At 36.8% G+C, this 26,890-nt stretch overlaps 1 protein-coding gene across 1 annotated transcript in view; it reads right to left on the bottom strand.

The window, feature by feature from the left end:
* Window positions 1-7,212: 7,212 nt before the first annotated feature.
* Window positions 7,213-26,890, bottom strand: part of LOC124798767 (A-kinase anchor protein 14-like) — a 97,916-nt gene continuing 78,238 nt past the window's right edge. Inside the window, exon 4 of the mRNA XM_047262297.1 lies at window positions 7,213-7,335. Within this exon, the coding sequence (XP_047118253.1) occupies window positions 7,213-7,335 (123 nt within the window). The remainder of the gene's footprint in view (window positions 7,336-26,890) is intronic.

Here is a 26,890-nt window from a genome sequence, read left to right as displayed (position 1 = left end):
GGTGGTGATGAAGAGCCATGTGTATATAAATGTGCTCTAATCACAAGTAAGGGAAATGTAAATGATAGTAGTGAGACAAATGTAAATTCTAATTCTAGTGAGATGTTGAGTGATGGTGCATGCAGCAAAGTTTATCCTGTAAAAAGAGAGGAGGAACTTACTATAAGAAAATTAAGTAATGAAACAGAGTGTGTTGCTGTTGCTCAGGATGTCCAAAATGACAAAATGGATGATGAAGTTTTAAGAGAACATAAGGAATTCAGGTGTTTTGCTTTGTGGTCTAATACTGGAAATAAGAATCAACTAATTAGCCAAGTAAGACAATGAAAGTGACAGAGGGTCTGATTCTGACAACAGTTTTAATGATGGTAGCAATGATGGAACCAGTAGTGATGAGGATGAGGTATTTGAATTTATCGTCAATAATGATGGCAATGTGTTACGTAAAGAAAGAACAGGTGAGGATAATATTAGGCCTAATGAAGAGTAAGAGCTTCATGAGAGTGATTATGACGAAGGTAACCATGCTGTCTGTCATTTGACTGTGCCTGATAATTGTTTTGGTAAACAGGATGATAGTTTTTCCAGGGAACAGATTAATGAGGATTTGTTGTACGAAGAAGATCATATGGTAAGTAAAAAGGAAGTGTGGCATCCTGCAATATCTGCAAGCGTATACTGTATAAATGTTAAGTGTTTACTTGATAGTGATTTGAATGACATTTCACATGCATTTTTTGAGTCTATTAAGAACACAGAGGATATAGTAGTTAAGCATGTTTCTGGAATAAAAATTATTGATGCTACTGGTAAGCTATCAAAGACTGTGAAACAAGAGGTACTATTACTGTGGAATTGGCAGGACAGCTGTTGGAGTGCAATTTCTTGGTGATTCAAAATCTCAGCACAGCAGTGATATTTGGTATCTATGAGATGCTGTGTTTATTCTGTTTTTTGAAATACAATGAAAATAAGTTGGTGTCATGGTTAAAGGATTTCTGTCAAATAAATAGGTAAGGTAAAAAGAAAATGAAAGGTGTGAGCATATGTGGAGGAGAAGGTGCAGATTATCTGAAAAATAAAACTAACATCTGAAGTAACCAGATCATGTGTCAAATTAATATAATTTGGTGCAGCAGCAGTGGAAATATGCAGTAAAAACAGTCTTGAATACTAGGTCTTAATATTAATTATGATATAATAAAAGTGTTTGTGTTCAGTGCAGTCAGTATATGGAGAAAACTATCTACCTACAAAAGTGTGTCGTAGTACAGCTTCTTCTAACATTAATGAAGTACAACTTTAAACATACTTGCCTGGAATAATGTGTATGAAAGGAATAAGCAATATTTGTATGTATGTCACCCTTCAGGCTAGAATCTCAAGCAGTTTGATGGAATACAGTGAAATAATAGTTTTTCTAAGTGAAGATTTTGTCTGATCAGTAGTGAGAGTTAAGTTTGCCTTAGCAGTGTTTTTCAGTAGAATCAGTTTTGCATTGGATATGCAGAGCAGGTGTTTATTTATTAGATAATGAAGTAATAATGAAATAACAAAATAATGAATAATGTTAAGCTTTAAATGTCTCTGCCGTACCGATATTTTTTGAGAATGCAGTCCACTAGCTAACGAGGTAAGGAATGTAAGTAAAATAATGGAGCTGACAGGCATGATTAATGAAAAAGATAACTGGATACAAACAACTGTGGTGTAACTATAATGAGGATCTATTTCTGATCTAGGCAACATTGGGTGCTGTGTACATTGTGCAATTCATGACACTGCAGCTGGGAATGAGAGCTTAACAGAAAGGGCAATACTTTAGTGAGATACAAGTCATATAATGCTGCATTGTCAATCTATATGTTATCTGGAAACTTCTATTTGTGTTCTGGGGAAGTTCTGAGGAATTATGAGCTTATAAGTGGTAATACTCGAACAAAGAAAAGTAATTTTGCCGATTAACTGATAACTAAGGTGTTAGAGTGATGTGAATATTCTGAAAGGTCAACTATTTGGTACCATTCTGAGATTTTTCGAGGACTTACTTTTCTGGTTTAATGAATGTAGCACTCAGAGTTGAGTGGAGAAGTAGGGCAATGATTTGGTATAACTTCCATCCTCTTAATTTTGATTTGAGCAGTAATTAATTTATGTGATGGTGACTCTATTTATTTATTTATTTATTTATTTATTTTTCATAATTTAATGGTCAGTAAATCTATGCTAATGCACATCTGAAGTTTTGCAAGAGGTAATGTACATATTTTGGACATTAAGATGATGAGTCTATAAATTATGTGAATTTAAAACCAGGACTTGGTACTTTAGTGATTCTGCAAGTGGAGAAGAAACAAACATCTTTCAAGTTTAATCAGTTTTATAACAGTTATGTCGTACTGAAATGTGCACTTGATTTTAAATTTTTACTAGTCCACACATTTCATACTGTTTTGGTTGGCAGGAGAGCCAACACCGTGTTACTAGGAGGAGGCCGAAAGGCACGCGTTTTAGCTCACGCAGGATGGCGTGAGGTCTGTAACAGGACAAGGAAATTAGAATTTAGAAAAACGGATGTAGCTGGTGGAATACTTAACTTTAATCTGTTAATGAAGAACGTTGGTCTGGATGGTACATGATTCAATATCCATAGTAACTGATAATGGCGCCTTGCTAGGTCGTAGCAAATGACGTAGCTGAAGGCTATGTTAAACTATCGTCTCGGCAAATGAGAGCATATTTTGTCAGTGAACCATCGCTAGCAAAGTCGGCTGTACAACTGGGGCGAGTGCTAGGAAGTCTCTCTAGACCTGCCGTGTGGAGGCGCTCGGTCTGCAATCACTGATAGTGGCGACACGCAGGTCCGACGTATACTAACGGACCGCGGCCTATTTAAAGGCTACCACCTAGCAAGTGTGGTGTCTGGTGGTGACACCACACATACTATAGTCAATATTAGTGCTAATTATTGTGATGTTATGAGAACTATGTAACATCTGTTTATGAAGTAATGACTGTAATTTTTCACAAGTGTGAAACATTTTTTCCCTATACTTAGTTGGAATTAAAAGTGAGGATACTAAATTAGGATATTTTGTCTAATTTTTTCGTGTTCTGTGGCGGAGGAGAACCACCTCCAAGGGAACTGATAGCAGTGCATTTCCTTACTAACTGCCACTTGGACCTGTTGAATGTGTGGACGACTGGGTGAGAAAATGTGTTAAAACTCCTTAAAAGAGTGAAAGTGTTTGTGAAAAACACTAAACACTGAAAAAGTGAAATTTTCTGTCTGAAATTAAGTGCAATTCACAGTGTAATTTAGTTACTTGCAGCCCATGAGTATTTATTCTTTGAAGCAAGACAGGACCTGTATAATGTGATACGTATCTTAGAATGTAATCTTTGTTAATCCAAGAACGACTTCACTTATGATGAAGATGCCTATTTTTATTAAAAATATAACTTGTGGATATTTTGTGCCATTGTACAATATGCTATATGTAAATACTTTGTAAGGGGATTTTCATATGGCCAGTTCATATAAGTAGAAATTTGAAAAACATATGTAACGTAGTTTTTGATAAGATTTCTTATTAGTTTGTTAAATCCACTTTCTAGGATCACTTATGGTCATTGAATTGCTGAGTCAGCTATTTACAATATTTATCTGGTCAATCCAATAAGGGGGTAATGTGTCGAAGCAAGCTGGTATCTCTCTACTTCCTCTTTTGTTTTGCCATCTGCCTCCTTAAATGCATTTTCTTTTCTTTTCTTTTGACTAATAACCATTAACATACATGAGTATAATCTGAATTTTCATAAAAGAGAAAGGTTTGTATTCAGTCTTAAGAAATATAGCACCAGATCTAATTTTGTGCTTAGTTTTGTGTACGTAATTCATTTCCTGATTTCTTTTGACTATTGTAGCTAATATCTTTTGCTATAAGGTGATATCAGTAATTGTTTCATGACTTGGAGATTGTATTGTTGACCTATAAACAGATATAAATTCCATACTAATTATAAACATTTGGAAGAAGAGAAATTGTGATACTTAAAGTATTTATTTGGCTATATTTGAAAACATACTAGCAAAGCCAGCTCTTAATTAATTCCAAAATAATTACCACACTTGTCAAAAGTATTATTTGTATAACTGTATCAGTTAACTTCATTACTTAAACAAACAATCCAGTCCAGCCTTTGCGGTGGAAGAAACCATTAAAAAGAACCAATTTTTCAATGTATTCAGTTAATCGAATGAATTACATTTTAATTGTAGTCAAACAATGTATAGTTTGAGCACCTATTATTGTGAGGATGTATAAACAACCAATTTTTTTCTTGAGACAGTCAGTCCAAGGCGGATTTTCAGATGGGTATTGCAGTGGAATTCGCGTAACACCAATAGACCCTGTGTTAAAACAATGACGGTGTCTGTTCAATTGATTTGAGAAATATTGTCACGCATACTGTATTATTCTGAAATAACTGTGTGGTTAGGTTTTTATTGGTCATAGACGTTCAATAGCAAATTATTGTAGGAATATACTGATGTTTGCCTGCAAGCTATTAGCGACGATTATCTAAATTTACCAATAGTGAATTAGCCATAAATCTGTGTAACATTTGGGGGTTATGAACAGTGACAGTAAAGAACTATGAAATGCAACTGTGTGACTGTTGGCTACATCACTTATAGTAGTCAGTGTTGAACTTCCATCCCCCATTTTTCAGCCAGTATAAAAACGCAGTACGTCGACACTGAGGACTATCAACGAAGAATTAAAGCATGCGAATATCACAAGATGTTTGTATGGGTGCACGGCAGGAAGGCCTTCAACACCAACACAAAAACAGATTGAGATGAGTGTCAGTAAAATACACAAAATAGAAAGGTAAAACAGCATGGAACAGGATAGTAGAAGTAATCCACAAATCTACTGTCCAATATTCTTGACACTGATTTGTTGTTGAATCTTAGAGCATATTCTGAGCTCAAATATAATGAGGTACCTAGAACAGAATCACCTTCTCAGTGCCAGTCAACAGGAATTTTGAAAATATTGACCATATAAAAACCCAACTTGCACTTTTCTCACATGACATACTAAAAGCTTTGGATCAAGGCCACCTGGTAGATGCAGTGTTTCTTGATTTCCAAAATGCAATTGACTCAGCACTGCACCTGTGCTTATTGTCAAAAGTATGATCATATGGAGTGATCATATGGGGTATCAAGTGAAATTTTTGACTGGATTGAGGAGTTTTTGGTAGGGAGGACACAACATGTTATCTGGGATTGAGACTCATTGTCAGATGTAGAAGTAACTTCGGATGTGCTCCAGAGAACTGTGTTGGTACCCTTGTGATTCATGTTGTATGTTAATGATATTAACAGTAAAATCAGGCTTTTTTCAGATGAGACAGTTATCTATATGAATTACTATCTGAAAGCCAGTCAGATCTTCGTAAGATTCATAATGGCGCAGAGATTGGCAACTTGGTTTAAATGTTCAGAAATGTAAAATTGTGTACTTCACAAAATGAAAAAATATGGTAGCCTATGACTATAATATAAATGAGTCACTGTTGGAATCAGCCAACTCGTACAAATACATGGGTGTAACACTTTGTAGGGACATGAAATGGAAAGATCACATAGACTCAGTTGTGAGTAAAATGGACAGTAGACTGCAGTTTGTTGGTAGAATACAGGGGAAGTGCAATCCATCTACAAAGGAGATCACTTACAAATGACTCGTGTGATTGATTCTAAAATACTGCTCAAGTGCATGGGACCCATACTGAACAGGACTAACAGGGGATATTGAACATATACAGAAAACGGCAGCATAAATGGTCACAGGTTTGTTTGATCCTTGAGAGGGTATCACAGAGATACTGAAGGAACTGAGCAGGAGGATTCTTAAGGACAAACATAAACTATCCTGAGAAAGTCTATTAACGTTTCAAGAGCTGGCTTTAAATGAAAACTCTAGGAATATTCTTCAATCCCCAACATATTGCTCGCACAGGGATCATGAGGTTATAATAACTACATGCATTCAAATAGGCATTCAAACAATAATTCTTCTTATGCTCTCTGTGTACAACATATTGCTCGCACAGGGATCATGAGGTTATAATAACTACATGCATTCAAATAGGCATTCAAACAGTCATTCTTCTTATGCTCTATGTGTAATGGTACAGGAAGAAACTCTAGTAACAAGTACAATGGGTTGTAACCTCTGCCATGCACCTCACAGAGGTTTGCAGAGTATGATGTAGATGTAGATCAGCTGTTTGTATAAGCTGAAAATAAATCTCCCTTTAATATTCATGGAGTTATGTGGAATCAACATCCCTGAGTCCTAATATTATGAAGAATTGCCTATGGAGTGCATAATTAGGTATCCTTTCATTTTATTTTGAATATCTGGGGATTTTCCATGTCTTACCTTATGTGTGGTGGTATTCTGTTCTAGATTTTTCCACTATACTATAAAGCACCATTCTAAACTGTAGCCAACATTAAGTCAAAATTCAGCAAGACATTCCACCAACTGCCACTTCAAGCACAATGAAATGCTTCTCATCACATGAGTTACCCAAAGTTTGTAGTCAACTGCTAGGTTGATGATTATCTTGTTCCCTTTTGTACACATATTTCACACTTGTGTGTTTGTAGCAGCATTATGCTCAAAATATACCACAAATTCTCTAGATAAAAACTACCTTAATTAAGGTTGCACTGTTGCTTTTTTCCAGTTTGTTACATGAGGAGAAAATAAGAGAGTTAATTTGTGCTATAAAAGTTTCACATATGTGTAAATCACATATTTACAAGTGAAAGCAAACATAACAGTGAGATTTTATGATGGTAAACGTACTATGCCATACATATTTGCTTTTAATGAGAAAAAAGTCTGCATCATATATTCTGTGTAATGAAAACTAGCAGTATACATCATTAGTTATGGGATACAGTACTTCACATTTACTTTCTTACTTCTTATTTTGGAGACACTCTGCAATGGAAACATATGGTTGTTTGCTTATAGCGTTCTGTTATTTGAGACTCGAAGTTAATTAGAGAATTGTCATTTGTGTTGATGGAGAGCATGTAGTATTTCACTTGCATGAGTATTGTTTGACTTATGAATGTTACTGCCAAGCAGTTGTCAATATATAAGATATTTTTTATGTCTAAAATGACAACGTTTTGAAAAGCTGAACTTTATTCCATATAATGTCCCACACCCATTTCAGTGGAAATGGTGTGTCACCTGGAGAATGCTTTAATTTTGATCCTTCAAATATATATGTAACCTGCAAATCAAAAAAAACAAAAATATTAAAACAAAATTATTTAACACATTATAGTTCTTTCACTGGCCAATACAAAACTTTATAATATCATGTTTTTATCTTAATTTTACTTTAAGTAATCCATGATTTTATTAGTACATACGATGGAAGGAATACTTAAAAATGATATATACAATAAAGAACATCCTGGCAGAATGTAAATAATTTAGTAGTAAAGGAAACCATACTGTGGTGTCACCACCAGACACCACACTTGCTAGGTGGTAGCTTTTAAATCGGCCCCAGTCCGCTAGTATACGTCGGACCCGTGTGTCGCCACAATCAGTGATTGCAGACCGAGCGCCGCCACACAGCAGGTCTAGAGAGACGTACTATGATTCAGAATGGAACTATGTACTCTGGTGGGAAGCTCCCAACTAATCTAAGGCAAGAAATTGGAAAGCCCTACAAATTAAAAAGGAAATATAAAACATACTTCTCTAGCCATGCTTTCTACAAATTATCTATCAAGATTAAGGACTGAAAATTCCTATTAATTACATGGCAAGCAGCAGTGTTTGTATAAAACTCTATGACAAGTAATAATGAGCTATAAATAGTACTCTGTCTTTAAAGATGTGAAAATGTATCCTTCTAAAATATCATTTTAATCAAGTAAATAATAGCAGATAAACAACAGCTACCCAATAAAATTCAGGAGGCAGCAGTTTCTTTTAAAAAGCAGCTTTCTTCCTAATTTATTTGATTAAATTTTGATGGAATATGCTTGAATAACACTAAGCAGTATTCATTTATTTATAGTATGATGACAGAGATGTATTATAGTTTGATCACAAGAAATACAGACAACTATTCACAACGAATACATACATTTCTATACAGATAGGCACAATCACAAGTTCGTATGGGTTCAGTGCTTTAAGTCCAGATTGGAAATCGAGTCAGAAGATTCTGCAGACAAATTGTAAAGGTCTTCCATCATTCCTTTGAATGCTCTAAGGGAACATGCAGATGTCATGTGATATAAGGTTTATCATCTTTTCTCAAGGGAGGGCTTCCATCCCCATTGGTGTAGCAATGTTCCACATGTGCTGCAGTCCGTTCTCACATGATTCACTATGCACCACTGTCATCTCAGCAGATGAAAACCTGCTGGTCACTCACAGGAAGTTTAGATGAACAGATTATGCTCAATGGGAGAGTGCTCTAGCCATTGATTGTTCCACACTTCTTGTGTTGAAGATTGTGTCCTGCAGGCTGACTGCTGTGTGCCATGATGGTTTCATAGACCTCTGTCACCAGGTTTCCAATGAAACTTCTGAATGAGTTGGTAATAATTGTGAGTTGCTTTTTATTCTTGTCCACATGTTCAGCAATGACTGTGAAATCCTTATGTATGGTTGCAGAATATTATTAAGTACTGATAATCAGCAAATGTTTGTGGGGCAAATACACCCAATGATGAGGCACATTGCTTGATTGCACTATGTCAGTTATTTTAGTGTGAGGACAGTTTAGTCACGTGGGACAGTAGAATTCTGTGACTACTATGAAACTGCTAGAGCTGATGATCTGAGAACTGTTGTAGTGGTGTTCATGGTAGCTTTTGTTAATTTTTGGAGCAGATTGGTCCAAGATTTGATTTTAGTTGCCACATTCTGGAGATGGACTTTGTGTGTCAGAGGTCTAGGATCACATGTAGGTATTTTGGATTGTTGAAATGTTGGAAGCTTTGATCCTGAGTGATCATATCAATTTCATCTGCATAAATAAATTTCCTGGACTTTTTTTCTGGAAGGTTGTATGAGTACAGATTAAAAATGAATGGGGTCATCATTTACTTTGTGAACTTTGCTTTTGAAATTCTCTGAGAACACCTGGAAGTATCTGTCATTCAGTAGGTTGCTGATTAGAGTGGTTAGTTTCTGACATTGAATGACACTGATAAAACTGAACTGGAGTTTGTCATTCCATACAGTATCATAGGTTGCAGTTGGATCTAAGAAGACCCCTCCCCCCCCCCCCCCCCTTCCACCATTTTTATCTTCTGCTTCTCAAAAGCATTTTTGATATGAGTTGCTATTGCTATCACCTGTTCCTCACATCCTCTTCCTGGTCTAAGCCAACCTTGCTCTATTGGGATGTGTTTATTGATGGCTAAGCAGATTCTGTTATGAATGAGCGTCTCCAGGTGCATGAACATCAAACTACAGAGAGCAATGGCTGATAGTTTTCAACTCTAGATGGATCTTTGTTTGGTTTTAGTGCAGCAATGATAATACATTCCTTGAAGAGATGTGGCAGATGACTTGTCTCTAAGGTATTGGAAAAGAAAGTCTTCAGCCATTTGACAGCAGCAGGACCACAGTACAACAGCAACTTGGGTAAATACTATGAATGCACGCTGCCTTCTTAAGTTTTGCGTTGTTTACAGCTTCTATGGTCTCTCCCAATTGAAATGGGGTAGAAAACTCAGATGTTTGTGGAGCTGACCATATCCCTACTTTTAAGACATGTCTCACTCCTATTATGATGTGTTTCTCTCTCTTTGACTTGGAGGTGGAGATCATGTGATTGGCCATATCACCTAAATTAATGTTGCATTTTTGTCAGGTAGTGGTGTTTGCTGTATCAAGCTTTTTCATTAAGGACCAGGCCTTCCTGCTGCAGTGAGTATGATCCAAGGAAGCTACAGTTTCTTTCCATCAGTTTTATCTGCTCTCATTTAGAACTAAGCAATATAAAGATAGATTATCATTAACATGGTATACAGATTAATTTTCTTTTATGTTTTTGTCTCCTGCTAATGTATTCCTTCACTCATTCCCCATCCCTGAAGGGGATCCTTGACAGCTTCTATGGGACATGCTGAATGAATGAATAAGATTTACTGAGGATCTGATGCCATCTCTGATATCACATAAACAGGACTGAAACATTGCTAATATTTCTAATGATGTCCTTATTCAAAGCTAACTAATACAGAATACACATCAGAATACACATACACACACATTCACCTGTTTGGCTAGACCTTGCCAGCCTATTGCAATTTACTGACATAGCAGCTTAATTTGGGTGTGGAGTTGTGGAGGTGGAGTGTATGAAGGGAGAAATGAGGAGGTGGGGGGAGGGAGAATTGGACAGAATTGTGACATGTGAGAGGTTATTGTATACAGAGGTGATGTCAATTTTTGTATCCCACCTGGATAGAAGGTGCGTGGTTCTGCTCCTGTGAACTGGTTCTGTAATGTAGACCGAGAGTGAAGGAAGCAAGTAGGAGCAGGAGAGGTGAAGCACTTTGGTACTGCATGTGACTTTAATACTTTTAATAGAGCCAAAAACACAAGTAAATATCAAATGCTTGCATAACTTTGGCTAGGATGAGCATGTAGGTGTGAAGCCGTAGTCCATGTCTAATCCTGCAAAAAAGCTTGGATGACTGTTCTGTATAATCTCAAAACTAATGAATACTCTTTGCTGTCCAAACTTTAACTGAACAAAACTAATACAAAGTCTCAATAGCAAGCTAGCCAACTCAGTAGTAGAAGCAATATTTCCAGGCCATCTGCTCTTGATGAAAATGTGTGAAATCAAGACGGCACTCCCTGAGCTCCACAGCATTGGCCAGAGGGTGCTGTGGTCAGCATAGTTAGTCTTCTCTCATAGTGCCAACTTACGAGAGAGTGCACCTATGTTGTGGCATCATAACTATCATCGCAACATCAACAGTGATAAGTAAGGATCCAGGTGGCCACCAGGTGAGGATGGTTTAGAGGTGAAGAAGGAAGTACTTTATTTGTGATATGGAAAGCTAACCTATGGACATATATTGGAGGTGGAGGTCTATTAGACCTGAGATTCTTTCGATGAGGATATAGCAACCAACTAAGCATTTAGAATGGTTGAGTCTATGGATTCTGAGAAGCTTGTAGAAAGTGGGTATGCAGGAAATTAGTCAGGATGAGAAGTGAGATGGAGTTGGGGGGGAGATTCTGAGGTGGCTCCAAAACTGACCAAAACCCAATATTGAACCTTGCCTCTACAGGTTCCTCTCTTGGTGAATTACAGTGATTACCTAACATAAGGTATCTAACATAAGCTACAGCTGTTGAAGCGCCTTGCCAAAGTAAACAATTCTGATGAAATTAAGGATCTCGAAAAACCACTAAGAAATTGTATAAGAAAGCGTTACAATTGGCGAAACAAAGATACAACACCATTCTCATAACAAGTAGTAAAAACCAATGCAAAACAACCTGGTCAGTAATTAATACTGTTAAAGGTGAAGTCATAAACTTTGACAAGACAGTCCCAATACCAGCAGATACATTCAATAAATATTTTGTAAGCTGTGCTGATGATATCAAAAAGTATCAGTAAACCCTATGCAACATGTATAGATTATCTTAATAGAGCAAACCTAAAGCATAATAGGGCCAGATCATCATTGAAACACTTTAAAGAGGTATGCCAACATGAAGTTCTTAAAATAGTTAAAGAAATGAAAAATTCACACAGTACAGATATTTTTAATATGTCAAACAATCTATTGAAAGAAATCATACATTACATTGCAGCACCATTAACATACTCTATAAACCTGTGTCTCATAGAAGGGTTTTTTCCCTGATCCTCTCAAACTGTCCAAGGTAATTACAGTCTTTAAGAAGGGTGTCAGATCAGATCCTGCAAACTACAGACCAATTTCACTAATTCCAGTACGAGGAAAAGTTCAAATGGTTCAAATGGCTCTGAGCACTATGGGACTTAACTGCTGTGGTCATCAGTCCCCTAGAACTTAGGACTACTTAAACCTAACTAACCTAAGGACATCACACATATCCACGCCCAAGGCAGGATTCGAACCTGCGACCATAGCGGTCGCGTAGTTCCAGACTGTAGTGCTTAGAACCGCTCGGCCACTCTGGCCGGCACTAGGAAAAGTCTTTGAAGGTATAATATATCAGAAGATGTATGAGATCCTAGAACTAAATGATATGTTAAGTGCATCACAGTTTGGTTACAGAAAAGGAAGGTCAGCTATACATGCCAAAGAGCTCTTAGCATGAGACATTCTAGCAGCATTTGAGGACCATGCGCACACACAGGTAACCTTATGTGATCTGAACAAAGTTTTTGACTGTGTTGACCACTCACTATAGCTCTCTAAACTTGAATACTATGGAATATGTGATAAAAGTTTAAAACTCATCAAATCAGACCTTAATAAAAGGAAACAGGTGTTGAGTTCAGGAAGTCATCTGTCAAACATACTCAAGGTTCAACACTAAGTGCCGCAGGGATCTAAATTGGGACCACTTATTTTCCTTGTACACATAAATGACTTACCAGGAAACATAGATGTAAAGACACATATGTATGCAGATGATGCAACTTTTCTATCTGTAAACCATGTACTTGATAACCTTGTAAGTGATATGAAATTAGCAAAAGAAAATGCAACATCATGGTTTGTGCAAATAGTCTGCTATTAAATGAGGAAAGGACCCAGAATATGTGGTTCAGTCTATCAAAGACTACAAAAATATAAAAACAAAAGGCAAAGTTTTTAGGTATCGTACTTGACAACAGTCTAACATGGAACTCTCATGTTGATCACATAGTGGTTAGGTTGTCAAGAGTTATATATTTGTTGAAGAGACAGATGTGTTGTGTGACATTTGAGAACATAAGGACAGTGTACTTTGCCTTTTTTCAATCTGTTTTAAGTTATGGGTTAATACTCTGGGGAAACAGCAGAAAAACAAATGAAATTATGGTGATCCAGAAGAAAGTAATCAGAGTAATGGCTAAGGTAGATATTAGAACACACTGTACACCATTGTTTATTAAATATAGAATTTTAACAGTTATTAATTTATATATTCTTGACAGCGTTAACTACATACTTGCTGAACTATCTAATTTAAGTGTAACAAATCAAAGGCATGACTACTATAGAAGAACCTGTACTTCTCTGCTGTTGCCACAAAATAGATTAGCTAAAACTAACAACAGTCATAAGCATATGGCAATTAAAATGTATAACAAATTGTCTAAAAATGCACCAATCAAGCCTGACAAATTATTTAAAGAAAATGTACATAACTTCTTGTTAACTAATCCATTCTATTCATTAGAAATTTTTTTAGAAATGCGCAATATCAACTTAAATATGTAAAAATTTATTTTGTAAAATTAATAGGTTAAGTGAACTGACAAATTCTATTGCATGTAATAATGCTTAATGACCAATAAAGAATCTGAATCTGAATCTGAATCTGCCGTCTGACTGATTCATCCACCAGCAGGTTTTGCTATGGTGATCCCATCCCACATATACAGCAAAACCATCTGTCCTTAATCAAATTATTTATGAGTAAAGGAGACGACTCTATGAACAGCACATGCATTTAATTGTTAAGGAGCATGCACAAAAGAGAATGAAAACTTTAGTACCTTGACACACAGGTATGGGACCTGGCAAAGAGTGGTGCATGATGAACATAATGTGATGGTGTGGACTGGAAGGGAGACAAAGGACAGAAGGAGGGAAAACAATTGGGTAGAGGGTGTTGGGGAAGTGGGTTAGTGGAGGATGATGTCAGAAATTGAGGTCAGGAGGATTACAGGAGTGAAGTTGGTTTGTATTGCAAGGATAGCTGTTATCCACATTGTTCACAAAATGTGGTGCTGGAAGAAAGGATCCAGATGGCTCGGGCTGTGAAGCAGCCATTGAACTCTCGCATGTTGTGCCACTGAGTGGTCAACTTTGTTCTTGGCCACAGTTTGGTTGTGGTAATTCATTCTGGTAGAGAGATGGTTGGTAATCATGCTCACGTAGAATGCTGTGCAGTGATTGTAGCACAGCTGGTATATGGCATGGCTATTTTCACATGTACTCCTGCCTCTGATGGAATATTTATCCATAATCAAATCTGGACACCAATCTTCTCTCTGGACACTGCACTATAGCTGGTCCCTGGAAAAGAGAGAATCTTGTTGACAAACATGCCCAACCCATTACCTGCACCTTAGTTTCCCACGTGAAAGACACAAAACGCCTCTTACATTGAAACTTCCTGGCAGATTAAAACTGTGTGCTGGACTGAGACTCAAAATTGGAACCTTTGCCATTTGCAGGAAAGTGCTCTACAAACTAAGCAACTGAAGCATGACTCACGCCACATCCTCACAACTTTACTTCCACTAGTATCTCACCTCCTACTTTCCAAACATCACAGAAGTTCTCCTGTGAAACCTGCAAGACTAGCATTCCTGGAACAAAGGATATTGCAGAGCCATGGCTTAGACACAGCCTGAGGGATGTTTCCAGAATGAGACTTTCTTTCTGCAGTGGACTGTGCACTATTATGAAACTTCCTGGCAAATTAAAACTGTATACCAGACTGAGACTCAAACTTGGGACCGTTGCCTTTCAAGGGTGAGTGTTCCATGTGTGATGAAGAAAGCTGGGACATTTTTACTTCCCCTCTTGTTTTTCCATCTGCCTCCTTAAAATTCATTTTGGAACCAATTATCATTAACATACATGAGTATCATCTGCATTTTCGTATAAGAGAAAGGTGGGACCTCAGTATTAAAGAATATAATGCCAGAACTAATTCTGTGCTTAATTTTATGTATGTAATTGATTTTCTAATTTATTTCAACTATTCCTAGTTAGTATCTTCTATTATAGGGCAAAATCAGTGATTGTTTTGTAACTTAAATTCTATTGTTGATGTATAAACAAATATAAATTCTGTACTAATTGTAAACATGTGGAAGATGAAATACTAGTAATATTAATGTGTCTATTTAGCTCTATTTGAAAACATGTTAGCAAAGCCAGTCCTTTATTACTTCCAAAGTAATTAACAGTTTTATCAAAAGTATTGTTTGTGTAATTATATATCTTAATTTCATAATTTAAACAAATAATTTGGGTTAACCCATGTAGTAGAATAAACTGTTAAAAAGAATCAATTGTTTGATGTATTCAGTTAATTAAATGAGTTAAGTTTTAATTGCAATTTCTATAAATTTAACTTCAAACAATGTGTAAGTTCAGTACTGATTATTGTGAGGATGTATAAGGACCCAGTGGTCACAGGACAGTCAGTCCATGGCTGAGTTTCAGACAAGAAACCTGTGTTAGAGTAACAACAATGCATCAACATAACTGTGAATTAAGTGTAACACAATTAGACCATGCATTAAACCAATGACAGTGTATGCTCCATACACACCTGATTATTCTGAAAGAACTGTGGACTGTGTGGTTATGTTTTTACTGCTCATAGATGTTAAATAGTAAACTATTGTAGCAATATGTGGATGTTCACCTGCAACCTGTTAATGAGTCTTATTGAAAGTGCACTGGTCACATAACTGTGTAATATTGGAGGGGGGGAGGGGGGGGTTGTGAACAGTGAAAGTAAAGGACTGTGCATCTGTTGGCTACATAATTTACAGTTGACAGCTCCCTATTTTTGCAGCCAGTACATTGACACTGAGGACAATCAACAAAGAGGTAAAGCAGGGAACATTGCCTCACTATGAACTAAGTTACCCAAAAATCACACATTCCCCATTCTCACAGCTTTACTTCTGCCAGTACCTCATCTCCTACCTTCCAAACTTCACAGAAGTCCTCCTGCAAAACTTGCAAGACTAGTGTTCGTGGAAGAAAGGGTATTGCGGAGATGTGGCTTAGCCACAGTCTGGTAAAGCACTTGCCTGTGACTGACAAAGGTCCCAAGTTTGAGCCTCAGTCTGGCACACCATTTTAATCTGCCACTGAGTTTCATATCACTGCACACTCTGCTACAGAGTGAAGAATGTCATACTGGACATCTTATGTTGCCTCTAAACCATATCGTTCCCATTAGATCCATACTCATTAGTGTTCATATCACCTATCAATGCACCAACACATCCCACATTCATAGCTGTGCCTCAGGTTTGGTGATGGCATCTTCATGATCAGCTTTACTTCTGCCAATAGCTTTCCCACACTTTGCAGATTTCACAGTTCTCCTGCACATACAGAAGATCTTCTATTAAGTTTGGGTAGTAGGAGTGACAGGTACTACTGGAGATAAAGCAGTGAGGGCAATTTGTGTGTGGCTCATGGACAGATCAGGCACTAAAGCTTCAGCCAACAAAAGCCAAACGTCTGGGTTTGTGTTCCTGCCCAATTTTAAATTGTCAGAAAGATTCATAAATCCTTTATAGGGTTCTGTTATGTCTGGGTTCCAAAAGAACAGATTGTCTTTCATAACAGAGTTAGTTGGAATCATCCACTTGGTCTTATGTTATTTGTAACAGTAATTTTAATTTTTTATTTATTTTGTGATGGATTTTAAAATCTTATTGTCCACAGCATAATTTTCATATTGCTGGTGCTGATAATCTACAGGTGTTGAACAAATATATTGAAACACTGTCAGAAGTGCTTGTTTCAAAATAAATGCAGATGCCATCCATAACTGCAGGTTCCACTGTTGAATTTGGTACTATTGCAAGTGTCAGTCACAGTCAGAAAAGAGTTCTGCATTGTTGTGAGTGCATTATGGCTGAGTTAAATGATTCAGAACATGTACAAATTGTTGATACTCATATAATGGAAGAAAATCATTTGGTTGGGTGAGTCTTGCTTCACACTGTTTCCAACTTATGGACAAATTTACATACCAACATGAAACATGGCAGAGGTTTGGTGATGATTTGGGCAGTCTCATAGTTACTCTCCAATGCTGCTTTACTGCCAAGGATTTCGTGTTATGGTAAAAAGTTTGTTTCCCAAAGGTGATGCTGTGCTCCAAGACAAAAGGTCTCCTGTTCACAAAGCTCATATCATCCAGGAGTGGTTTTGTGAGCACAAGGATGAAGTGCAGGCCACCACAGTCATGAGACCTCAAAATTATCGAGCCTTTCTGGTTTACTTCAGAGAGAAGCATGCGTCATCGCTATCCACCTCCATCATAGTTGCCTGAAATTGTCATTATTTTGCAGCAACAGTGGAATAAGAGTCCCTTGTAAACCATACTGGGTCTGTATTTATCCATTCTGAGATGACTGAAAGCTGTTTTGAGTGTCAAAGGGTTTCCTCTACTATATTAGGCATGGTAATGTGCAGTGTATTTGATGTTTCCATTTTTTTGTGGATACCCTGTAACTGAACCACCTAAAATCAATTTTTATGAGTAAAGATTCTTAATTTGAGGATCAGTCAAAATATGTGGAGATAGAGTTTGAAGTGAGCTAGTAAATAATTCTGAATGTAGCAAAACACCTCATTTGAAAGCCCTTCAGTTCCTCTTTTCAAGAATTTTACTTTTTCCTAAATCATCATATTTCAAAATTTATTCAGAATTAAATGTGGTAATTTCCATACTGGTAGGAGTCATCCAACACGTAAAAGTCAGTCCCTGGTTAGCATTCATCTAGCTGAAAAATCTGTGTCATTCAGAATGAACAATACATAATTAGAACAGAATTAAAGTGTATCAGTCAGTCATCAGCATGTGAACATCAATGTGCAAATATTTTTGTAAAACTTCTGTAACTCACTCTGTGAGTAACTAGTAATTGATAAATAAAATTTTATGTGTGATACGTGAACAAGTAATTCAATGGTGAAACTGTTCAGTAAATATGTCTTGGTTATGGAGACTTGTTGCTTCTGGCCTGTGTAAGATGAACTAAACATATATTCATCAGAAGAAGCTGATCACCATGATATTTTTGAGAGTAATAAATGTGAAGGAATTTCTGGTCAATTTACATAATGTAGTGTTAGTCATTTAACAATCAGCTTACTAAATGAACCAGTTTCAAGAAGTATAATTGCGTAGGCTTCCGCGGCCAGAGTCAGTTGACATAAAAGTTTTCTGGGTTTGGTACCGCGTCATAATGTAAAAACTACTGCTGCTGGAGAAAAACCAACGTTTCGGCCACGATTGCAGCAGCCTTCTTCAGGGTCTAATGGTGCGTTCTAGATATGCAGTGTCCTTCATATTTAGTTGTTAGTGTTCACTGCGCATGCCATTACACCATAATTTTAAAAAGGTAGTTAGTTTCATTGGTCACAAGGAAGAAGGAGAGGGAACTTTATTTTAATAGGTTATTGTGGTGGAGGGAGAACGTGACCTCTCTTGTATATTGGCTCTTGTGTTATGTACCACGACAGGAGGTCACCGTCGAATGAGAAGTTTGCTGCTGTTTACCAACTGCTGGATGTCGGCCGTGCAGCGGCAGTTACTTGCCGGTAGTGCTCGTGCCTCGTGTTGACAGTGCGGTCTGTTGGGTATTGCATAGCTAGAACGCACCATTAGACCCAGAAGAAGGCCACTGCAATTGTGGCTGAAACGTTGGCTTTTCTATAGCAGCAGTAGTTTTCACATTATGACGCGGTACCAAATCCAGAAAACTTTTATGTCGACAGTTTCAGGAAGAATGATGTCAAGAAGAACAACTAAACAGGGTTTAAGAAACAAAATAGATGCTTTTGAATCATTTATCACAGGACTATCTCCACATATAGTAATACTTACAGAACACCAGAAAACAGTGAACAACATTCAATAATGCGAATTAGAAGGCTACAACCTAGCTACTTTCTACTGCATAACACACAATAAAGGTAGTGGTGTTGCCATCTACTCAAGAAAATGTAAGTTTCTATGTCATAGTTGTATGTAGATCCCCCTGTGGAAACTTTGATGCTTTCCTGAAATCACTTGATGGAATTTTAAGTAAATTAATGTCAGGCTGTAGAAGTGTAAATCTTGTCATACTGGGAGATCTGAATATCAACACTTTACATGATGGTGAATAGTGAATAGTGTTTTATTCGTCTCATAACATACAATTTCTAATCATATGATTAGTGTACAGGGGACACGTCAAAAAAATGGATAACACAACTTAGGCCTCATTGGTACAAAAAATTTTAACATTTACATAAACTTTTATTTTTCTTTAGCCCCTTTTGTGAAGTACAGCTACATTTACACACAAGACTATATGTAAATTTATCCTGCTCAAATGTTCAGTTCATCCTTCATGAACTCCTCAACAGTGTAGTAGCAGCGTTTGACAGGTATATCATATAGCTTTGCTTTCAGTGTCTCTAGGTTCATACTCAGGAACATTCTTTCCTTTTAGCTTGTTATGAATTTTCATTGCCATATACTGAGGAAACTGCGCATATAGGTTTAAGCGATTAGTGGGAAGCATAAAATTGTCTTTGTTTCTCAGGTTATATGTGTGATTGAAACAGTTTTTCTTGAATAACTCTAAATTGCTGTGTAGAAAGATGATAATATCATAGACGTATAAGGAGGGAACTGTTAATAACTGTTGTTTTTTAAATAGTGGGTGACATGATGTCCTTGGGTATGCAGTACACATGTTCCTTATTATTCTTTTGTGTAACTTTAGTGTGCGCAATATATTGCTTGAATTTCCCCAAAAAATAATACCATACCTTACAACTGATTGAAAGTAGCTGTGGTATGCAATTTTCCTTGTATTCATGTCTGTTGCACAGGTAATATTTGCATAGCAAATGCAAAGCTCCATAATTCGTTTAACAGGTAGTCAACATGTTTATTCCAATTTAAATTTTTATCTAGGTTTAACCCTAAAAACTTCACAGAATCCATTTCTTCTATATCCTGATTTTTATGAGTTATTTTGATTTCTTGGGGCTTTGACTGTTTTGTTCTGAATTGGACCATGTGGGTTTTGGGGATGTTCAGTCTTAATTCATTCAGTTGGAACCATGTTTCTAATTTGTTCACTGTGTTCATTATGCAGAGACGGATGTTTTCCAGCTCCTGGTTTTCAATTAATACAGATGTGTCATCTGCAAATAAAATCAATGGAGCATTTATATTGTTTGGTAAACCATTAACATAGAACAAAAACAAAGTAGATCCTAGAATCAAGCCTTGAGGGACACCTTGGGCTACTGTTTTCCATTTTGAATAGTAATTTGCTGCATTTTATGAGACAATCACTCTTTGTTTCCTATTTGATAAGTATGAAGTAAGCCAATTTAGAAGATTACCCTTGATCCCATACTAGTCAAGCTTATAGATGAGCAGTGCAGGATTTACAGAGTCAAAGGCTTTTGTGAGATCACAAAAGATTCCTGCCACTTTATTATGGTTGTCTAATGATGTGCTGATCTTCTCGATAAACTTGTTAATTGCATCAATAGTACTTTTGCCATGCTGGAAACCAAATTGGTTTTCTGTAATAATACCATATTTCTCCATAAAATTTCGAATCTGCATAGCAGCAGCATTTTCAAAGATTTTTGATAAGACTGGAAGGAGGGAGATGGGATGATAATTCCCCATATCCTCTCCTGACCCTTTTTTGAGCAATGGTTTTACTTCTGCGTACTTCAGAACCTCTGGGAAGCTTCCTTGTTCAAGTGATTGGTTTGTTATTTTAGATAGTGGGTATCCTATTATTTTACACACAAATTTAAGGACTTTTGGTGGTATTCCATCCCAACCTGCAGAATTTTTGTTTTTTAGTTTTAATATAATTTTTTCTACATCTATTGTTGAAACTGTTTTGAATTTTGTGAGGCATTCAGAATTATGATTTAGTCCAAAGGGACATATATTTTTCTCATAATCTGCAACATTAACCTCTGGTTTCACTACATTAACGAACAACTCATTGAAGCATTCTGAAATTTGAGCTGGATTTACAATGATCTCATCTTCAAGCTTAATTGTACTAATTCCATGCCTAGAGGCTTTGATACCTAATTCGTGTTTTACAACTGACCACACTGCCTTTGATCTATTCTTATGTTTTAAGATTAATTTATTATTTGTCATTTGCTTTGCTGCTTTGAAAAATTTCTTAAATGTACTTTTGTATTGTTTAACATATTCAATAAATTCAATTTTTTTATTATGTATTAGTTACTTATGTAGCTGCCTTTTCTTAGCACTGGAGATTTTTATACCTTTAGTGAACCATTTTAATTTTGTCATTTTATTAAAATAAGTTTTTTGTGGAAATATTTCATTGAGAACACTTTAGAAATGTTTCATAATTTGCTGTGCATGAAATATTTTTATCGAAGTGCCATTCTGTCTCCTTCAGCTTATCATGGAATAGAGTCAAAGTTTCTTGGTTGAAGATCCTTTTTACATAAGCTTTTTTACATGGGATTTCTCTACCTGCTCTGGGTAGCTCAATGAATAATGCTGAATGATCAGAAATTCCTAGATCTAGACAAAATTTATATCCATTTTCAAATTCATAATTCGTTAAAATATTGTCAATGCGTGTTGCTGACTGAGCATTTTCTTTTGTAGATTCATAAAAATTTAATTTGAAGCCATAATTTTTTTATTAAGTCTGTAAATTTTGATATCTCACATGTTTCATTCAACACATTGATGTTGAGATCAGCAGCAACTACAATTTTTTTCCTTTTTTCTTTACTGAAGTATTCTAACAAACTCTGAAATTTGCGTAGGAAATGCTCAGTTGTCACCTTCCATGGGATTCTATAAATTGATATTATAACAACATTTAAGTCCTTTAACTCAACACAGCAACCCTCAAAAATACACTCTTCATTAAAACAATTGAAGTCACATCTTACATGGTAATGTAAATCAGAAAGAATGAGTAGCATGAACCTCCTCGTGACATATTTATCCTACAAAAGCTGGTAGCTACCTTGAAGTTTTCAATTTTATTTAAGATTTTTATGGTATCACTACTAAGCCAGTGTTCATTTGAACAAATTACTTTAACATTTAGAAATTCAGATAAAAAAACTTGTAGCTCATCTAACTTAGAGCTACTGTCACATGAGTATTCAGCACTTAAACCATTTATATTACAATGCATTCTATAGTTACTACTAGGATCATCAATTTTATTTTTTAAGGACCTAATATTTAATAATGAGCCATCCTCACAAAAGGGTAGGTCTGGATTCTTCTGTAGCAGCCCATCAGCTTGTTCACTTGACTTGTACATTTCTTTGTCACTTCGATATTGTGTACTTACATCCATAGTTACATTCTTGATGGCACTGGATCTGGATGGTGCTGAAGTGATTTCCCTGGTGCCAGCTATAGAAAATCACTGTTCGTCTCTGGAGGGAAAGTAAAAGTTTTACAGATTGTACCCTGTCTTATGGGGCTAAAGATCTTCTTGGCCTAGTACCCATTAGAATAGGTAACACACAAAGTAGTTCAATTAATCATGTTATCACAAATTATGGCCACATCATCTCAACAGCTGTTATAAATAGTCATCTCTCAGATCATTTAGGCCAAACACTAGTGTTAAAATGTAATACCAAATTAAAACCAAGAAAAATGTATGAGCACAGGCGAATATTATCTGCAAATAACATTGCTACACTAAGACACAGTTTAAGCCAGAAATCATTGGACTCAGTTATGACTACCATTGGGGTCAACAATAAATGGAACATGTTCACAGAAATTATGACTGAGCACTTAAATACAGCTGTGCCATTAAAAAAGTGAGTATCCAGAAAAATCAACCTTCAAAATCAAAACCTGTACCATTAGATTTTAAAACAAAACATCTGAAGGAAAAAATGGAAAACATGTGTAGCTTACACAGACTAACTCAGAGTTACATAAAGAACTCTACAAGCGGTACAAATATAAGTCCCACAAAGAAGTCAGGAGATTAAAATCAGAAAGAATCAGCCAACAGTTATGAGGTTCAGATAATGTTTCAAAGAGTTGCTGGTCAATTGTAAATAAAATCAGAAACAAGGAAACAGAAACTGAAATTAATAATGTACAGTTAACTGTGAATAATGAAAATATCTCTGAACCTCTGATTCTAGTCAGCAATATTTTTAATAATTACTTCATAGATACTGTTGAAAATTATGTTTCTATGAAACAGGATGTACAGCACTCATTTAAGTCCTGTATATCTAAACTCAGATAGTACTGGCTGGGGGATTTTTTTCATTATCTCACATCTGATAACACCTGACATTTGTCTTTAGTGATGCGAGTGTACATTCCAACAGAAGTCAGACATTTCGTTTCTTTCACCTTTATGCACATGCCTGCATGCCGCAATGGAACAGTATTTGCAGAGTGCATGGATTTTCATACAGGATGTTCCTGTGATGGCCGCCAATTCGTATACGTATCTGCGCCAATTTTTGCTATATAGCCGACATCATGGACAAGCAGTCTCCAGTGGAGGACACTCACCTGAAGATGGTTGGACAAGATATTTGAGTGAAAATATTGATAAATTAACCATCTTGCTCACTTATTGCATAGCTTGTCCAACCTCTGGATTAGCAATTCCATCACCTCCTTGAAGCAGTATCTCATGTGATTCTTTTGCCAGCGTCCTGAATATTCTATGAGGTTTTGGAATTGCAGCTGGATCATGTTCACTTCTTGCCGCAATGTTTTGACTGGCAACCATCCAGCCATCTTCAGGTGAGTGTCCATTACTGGAGACTGCTAGTTCATAGTGTCATCTTTATAGCAAAAATTGGTGCGGAAATGCATGGGCGTTGGCAGCCATCACAGGAGCAGCCTCTATTGAAATCCCCACCCTCCACAAATATTGTTCCATCTGTGGTGTGCAGGCCACTGTGGCAAAGCTTACATAGGTCAGACAATATGCACAGTACATTGAACATGAGTGCCACACTCGCCGTTCACAGTTAAGTTGGCCGTAGCTGAGCATTCTATTGCTACAGGTCACTCTACAGATTATTCTGCCACAAAAATCTTGGCCCCAGCAAGACCCTTTTGGGATTCAGTAATTAAAAAATCTATGGAAACACATGATGCACAAAAGCTTATAAATTCTGATGGCGGCTTTCAACTGGGCAAGGCTTTGGACGCTGTGCTCTCTTTAATTTCATAATGACATCTGCCGAAATCTGACATTTGAATTTAGTAATGTGAGCACACATGCCAACAGAGTGCAGACATGTAGTTTCACCTTCACACATGTGACAGTGCACCACAGATGGAACTGTATTTGTAGAGGGCACAGATTTCGGTAGAGGACACTCCCATGATGGGGGCCAATGCACATGCATTTCCATGCCAGTTTTTGCTATAAAGCTGGCACCATAACCAGCAGTCTCCAGTGGTGGACATTCACTTGAAGATGGCTGGACAGTTGCCAGCCAAAATATAGTGGTAAAAAGTCAATGTGATGTGGCCGCAGTCCCAAACCCTAATAGAATAAAGTGTGAATGAATGAAAGAAAAGGAGCAGTTGTACATACATCCAGAGATTGCCTAAGTGTATGACAGAGTATTTAGGTTCTTTAACATATCATGACCTTAGCAGTCTGGTCCTTTTAATCCCACTTTAACATATCAAACTGCTTGCCATCTGGTGCTGGTACTGCACGATGAACCACAGATATATACACATTCCAGCTGTGACATAGTGAAGAGTAGTTGTAGTCCATATTTAACTAAAATTCAGATGGCTTTTCTCATTTAGACTCTTGATGATGCAGGTCTGTAGCATCAAAACTCACATTTTATGTTGCTTTGTGGCTGTGTCTGCCCACTGAGTGACTTCATGTGTTGTTCTGAGAATGCAATTATTCTGGATTGATATTACATATGACAGCACACTAATCCTTGTCATTGACTCTCACAGCTTTTTGATTATATGAAATGATTGATGAACTTTAAGAACTATTGCAATGATCTTCTAATATGGTCGTTGATTTTATTCCTGGCTCTCTGACAACTTTTAGAGACCACTGAAGATAATATTTATTGCAAATTAAATTTATGATCTAATTTATATTTTTATGCCGTCAATTCTGATTGATAAAGAAGGAGTTCTAAGGGAAACAGAAGAATAAAGCACAACCCATCATATTAAGTGACATCAGTGCAAGGATGGAACAATCTCCAAGTTCCTTGTAAAATAAAATAAACAACTTGATAGCACACAGTTTTGTTATTGTCAGATAACAAAAGTTGCCAGTGGCTGGACACAGAACACTAGTATCAGCAGTATTTTAAACTTCTACTGATTTATAATCAAGGAGCCAAATAATTGTGAAAATTGTCATAAATGACAAAAGGAAACTAAATCACCCATCATAACTAATAACCAGATGCTCAACTGTAATTGACAACTTTAAACTATTGGTCTTCATTGAAATCTGGAGGGGTGTGATTGGAGTACAACCATCAAAACTTGTAGTGTTCATTCAGGAATTGTGTTCTAACTCATTTAATGTCCACTGCTGAATCCTAATTTTTTATCGTATAGTGATTATCTGAATCAAGTAGTTCAGTGGGAGGTTTTGGATGTCTTTTTTGCAAAGCATTTTACAAACTAGGCAGTCACCATCTAAATGAACTGCTTAATAAAACATTGGAAAGTCCAGGTTGGAATATCAACAGTTACAGAAAGGATAGATTGTTACTCACTGTAAAGCTGACAAGTTGAGTTGCAGACAGTCACAAAAGAAAGATTGTTACATTACACACATTCACACAAGCAAGTACAACTCTCACACACGTGACTGCAATGTCTGGCTGCTCAGGCCAGACTGAAACTTAAACTGAAATGCATCAAACAAGAGCGACATTCCATAGTGGAGGGGTGTATGTGGATGTATAGCAGGGTTTAGGGGGAAGGTGGGTGTGGGAGGGGGAAGAGGAAATAGTGCTGCCTGGTGCAACATGCAGTGTCTAGAGGAGGCAGACAAGGCTACCTGGTGCACCATCTGAGAGCTGTGGGGGAGGCAGGAAAGGGAACAAAAAAGAAAAGGGGAGTGGAAAGGAGAGGACTAGAGAAGGAGATCAGTGGCTGCATTGGCAGAGAGAAGAGTACAATGAGAGTGAGGGGATGTGAGTTGGGAGGAGGTGATAGGACATTTCCTTGATCAGGGCTTTGATTATCTATCATCATGCCCTGAAATGAGGGACATCCTAACCAATACCCTTCCTGTCCCTCCTTAAGTGCTATCCCTCCCCCTTCACTGCTCCACCACGGATTGTTGCTCCCTTTGAATGTGTTTCACTTTGTCTAGCATGAACAGCCAGGGATAGTGGTCATGTGCATGTGTGTGTGTGTGTGGTATGCTTGCTTGTGTGAATGTGTATGTGTTTTTTTATTTTCTGATGAAGATTCTGGCCAAAATCTTGATGTGTAAATACAATGTCAAAACTGCCTCTCTGGTGCCTTTACCTTTCCCAAAAGCCAAACTGGTCTTCATCTAACACATCCTCACTTTTCTTTTCCATTCTTCTGTATATTATTCTTGTCAGTAACTTGGATCCATGAGCTGTTAAGCTGACTGTCTAATAATTCTCATGCTTGGCAGCTCTTTGTGTCTTTGGAATTGTGTAGATGATGTTCTTCTGAAAGTCTGATGGTATATTGCCAGTCTTACACATTCTACACACCACTGTGAATAGTCATTTTGTTGTCACTGCTTCCAATGATTTTAGAAATTATGATGGAGTATTATCCACCCCTTCTGCCTTATTTGATAT

This window comes from Schistocerca piceifrons, chromosome 5 (assembly GCF_021461385.2).
Source record: "Schistocerca piceifrons isolate TAMUIC-IGC-003096 chromosome 5, iqSchPice1.1, whole genome shotgun sequence".
NCBI classification, from domain to species: domain Eukaryota; kingdom Metazoa; phylum Arthropoda; class Insecta; order Orthoptera; family Acrididae; genus Schistocerca; species Schistocerca piceifrons.
This window is presented reverse-complemented; position numbering and strand designations above follow the sequence as displayed.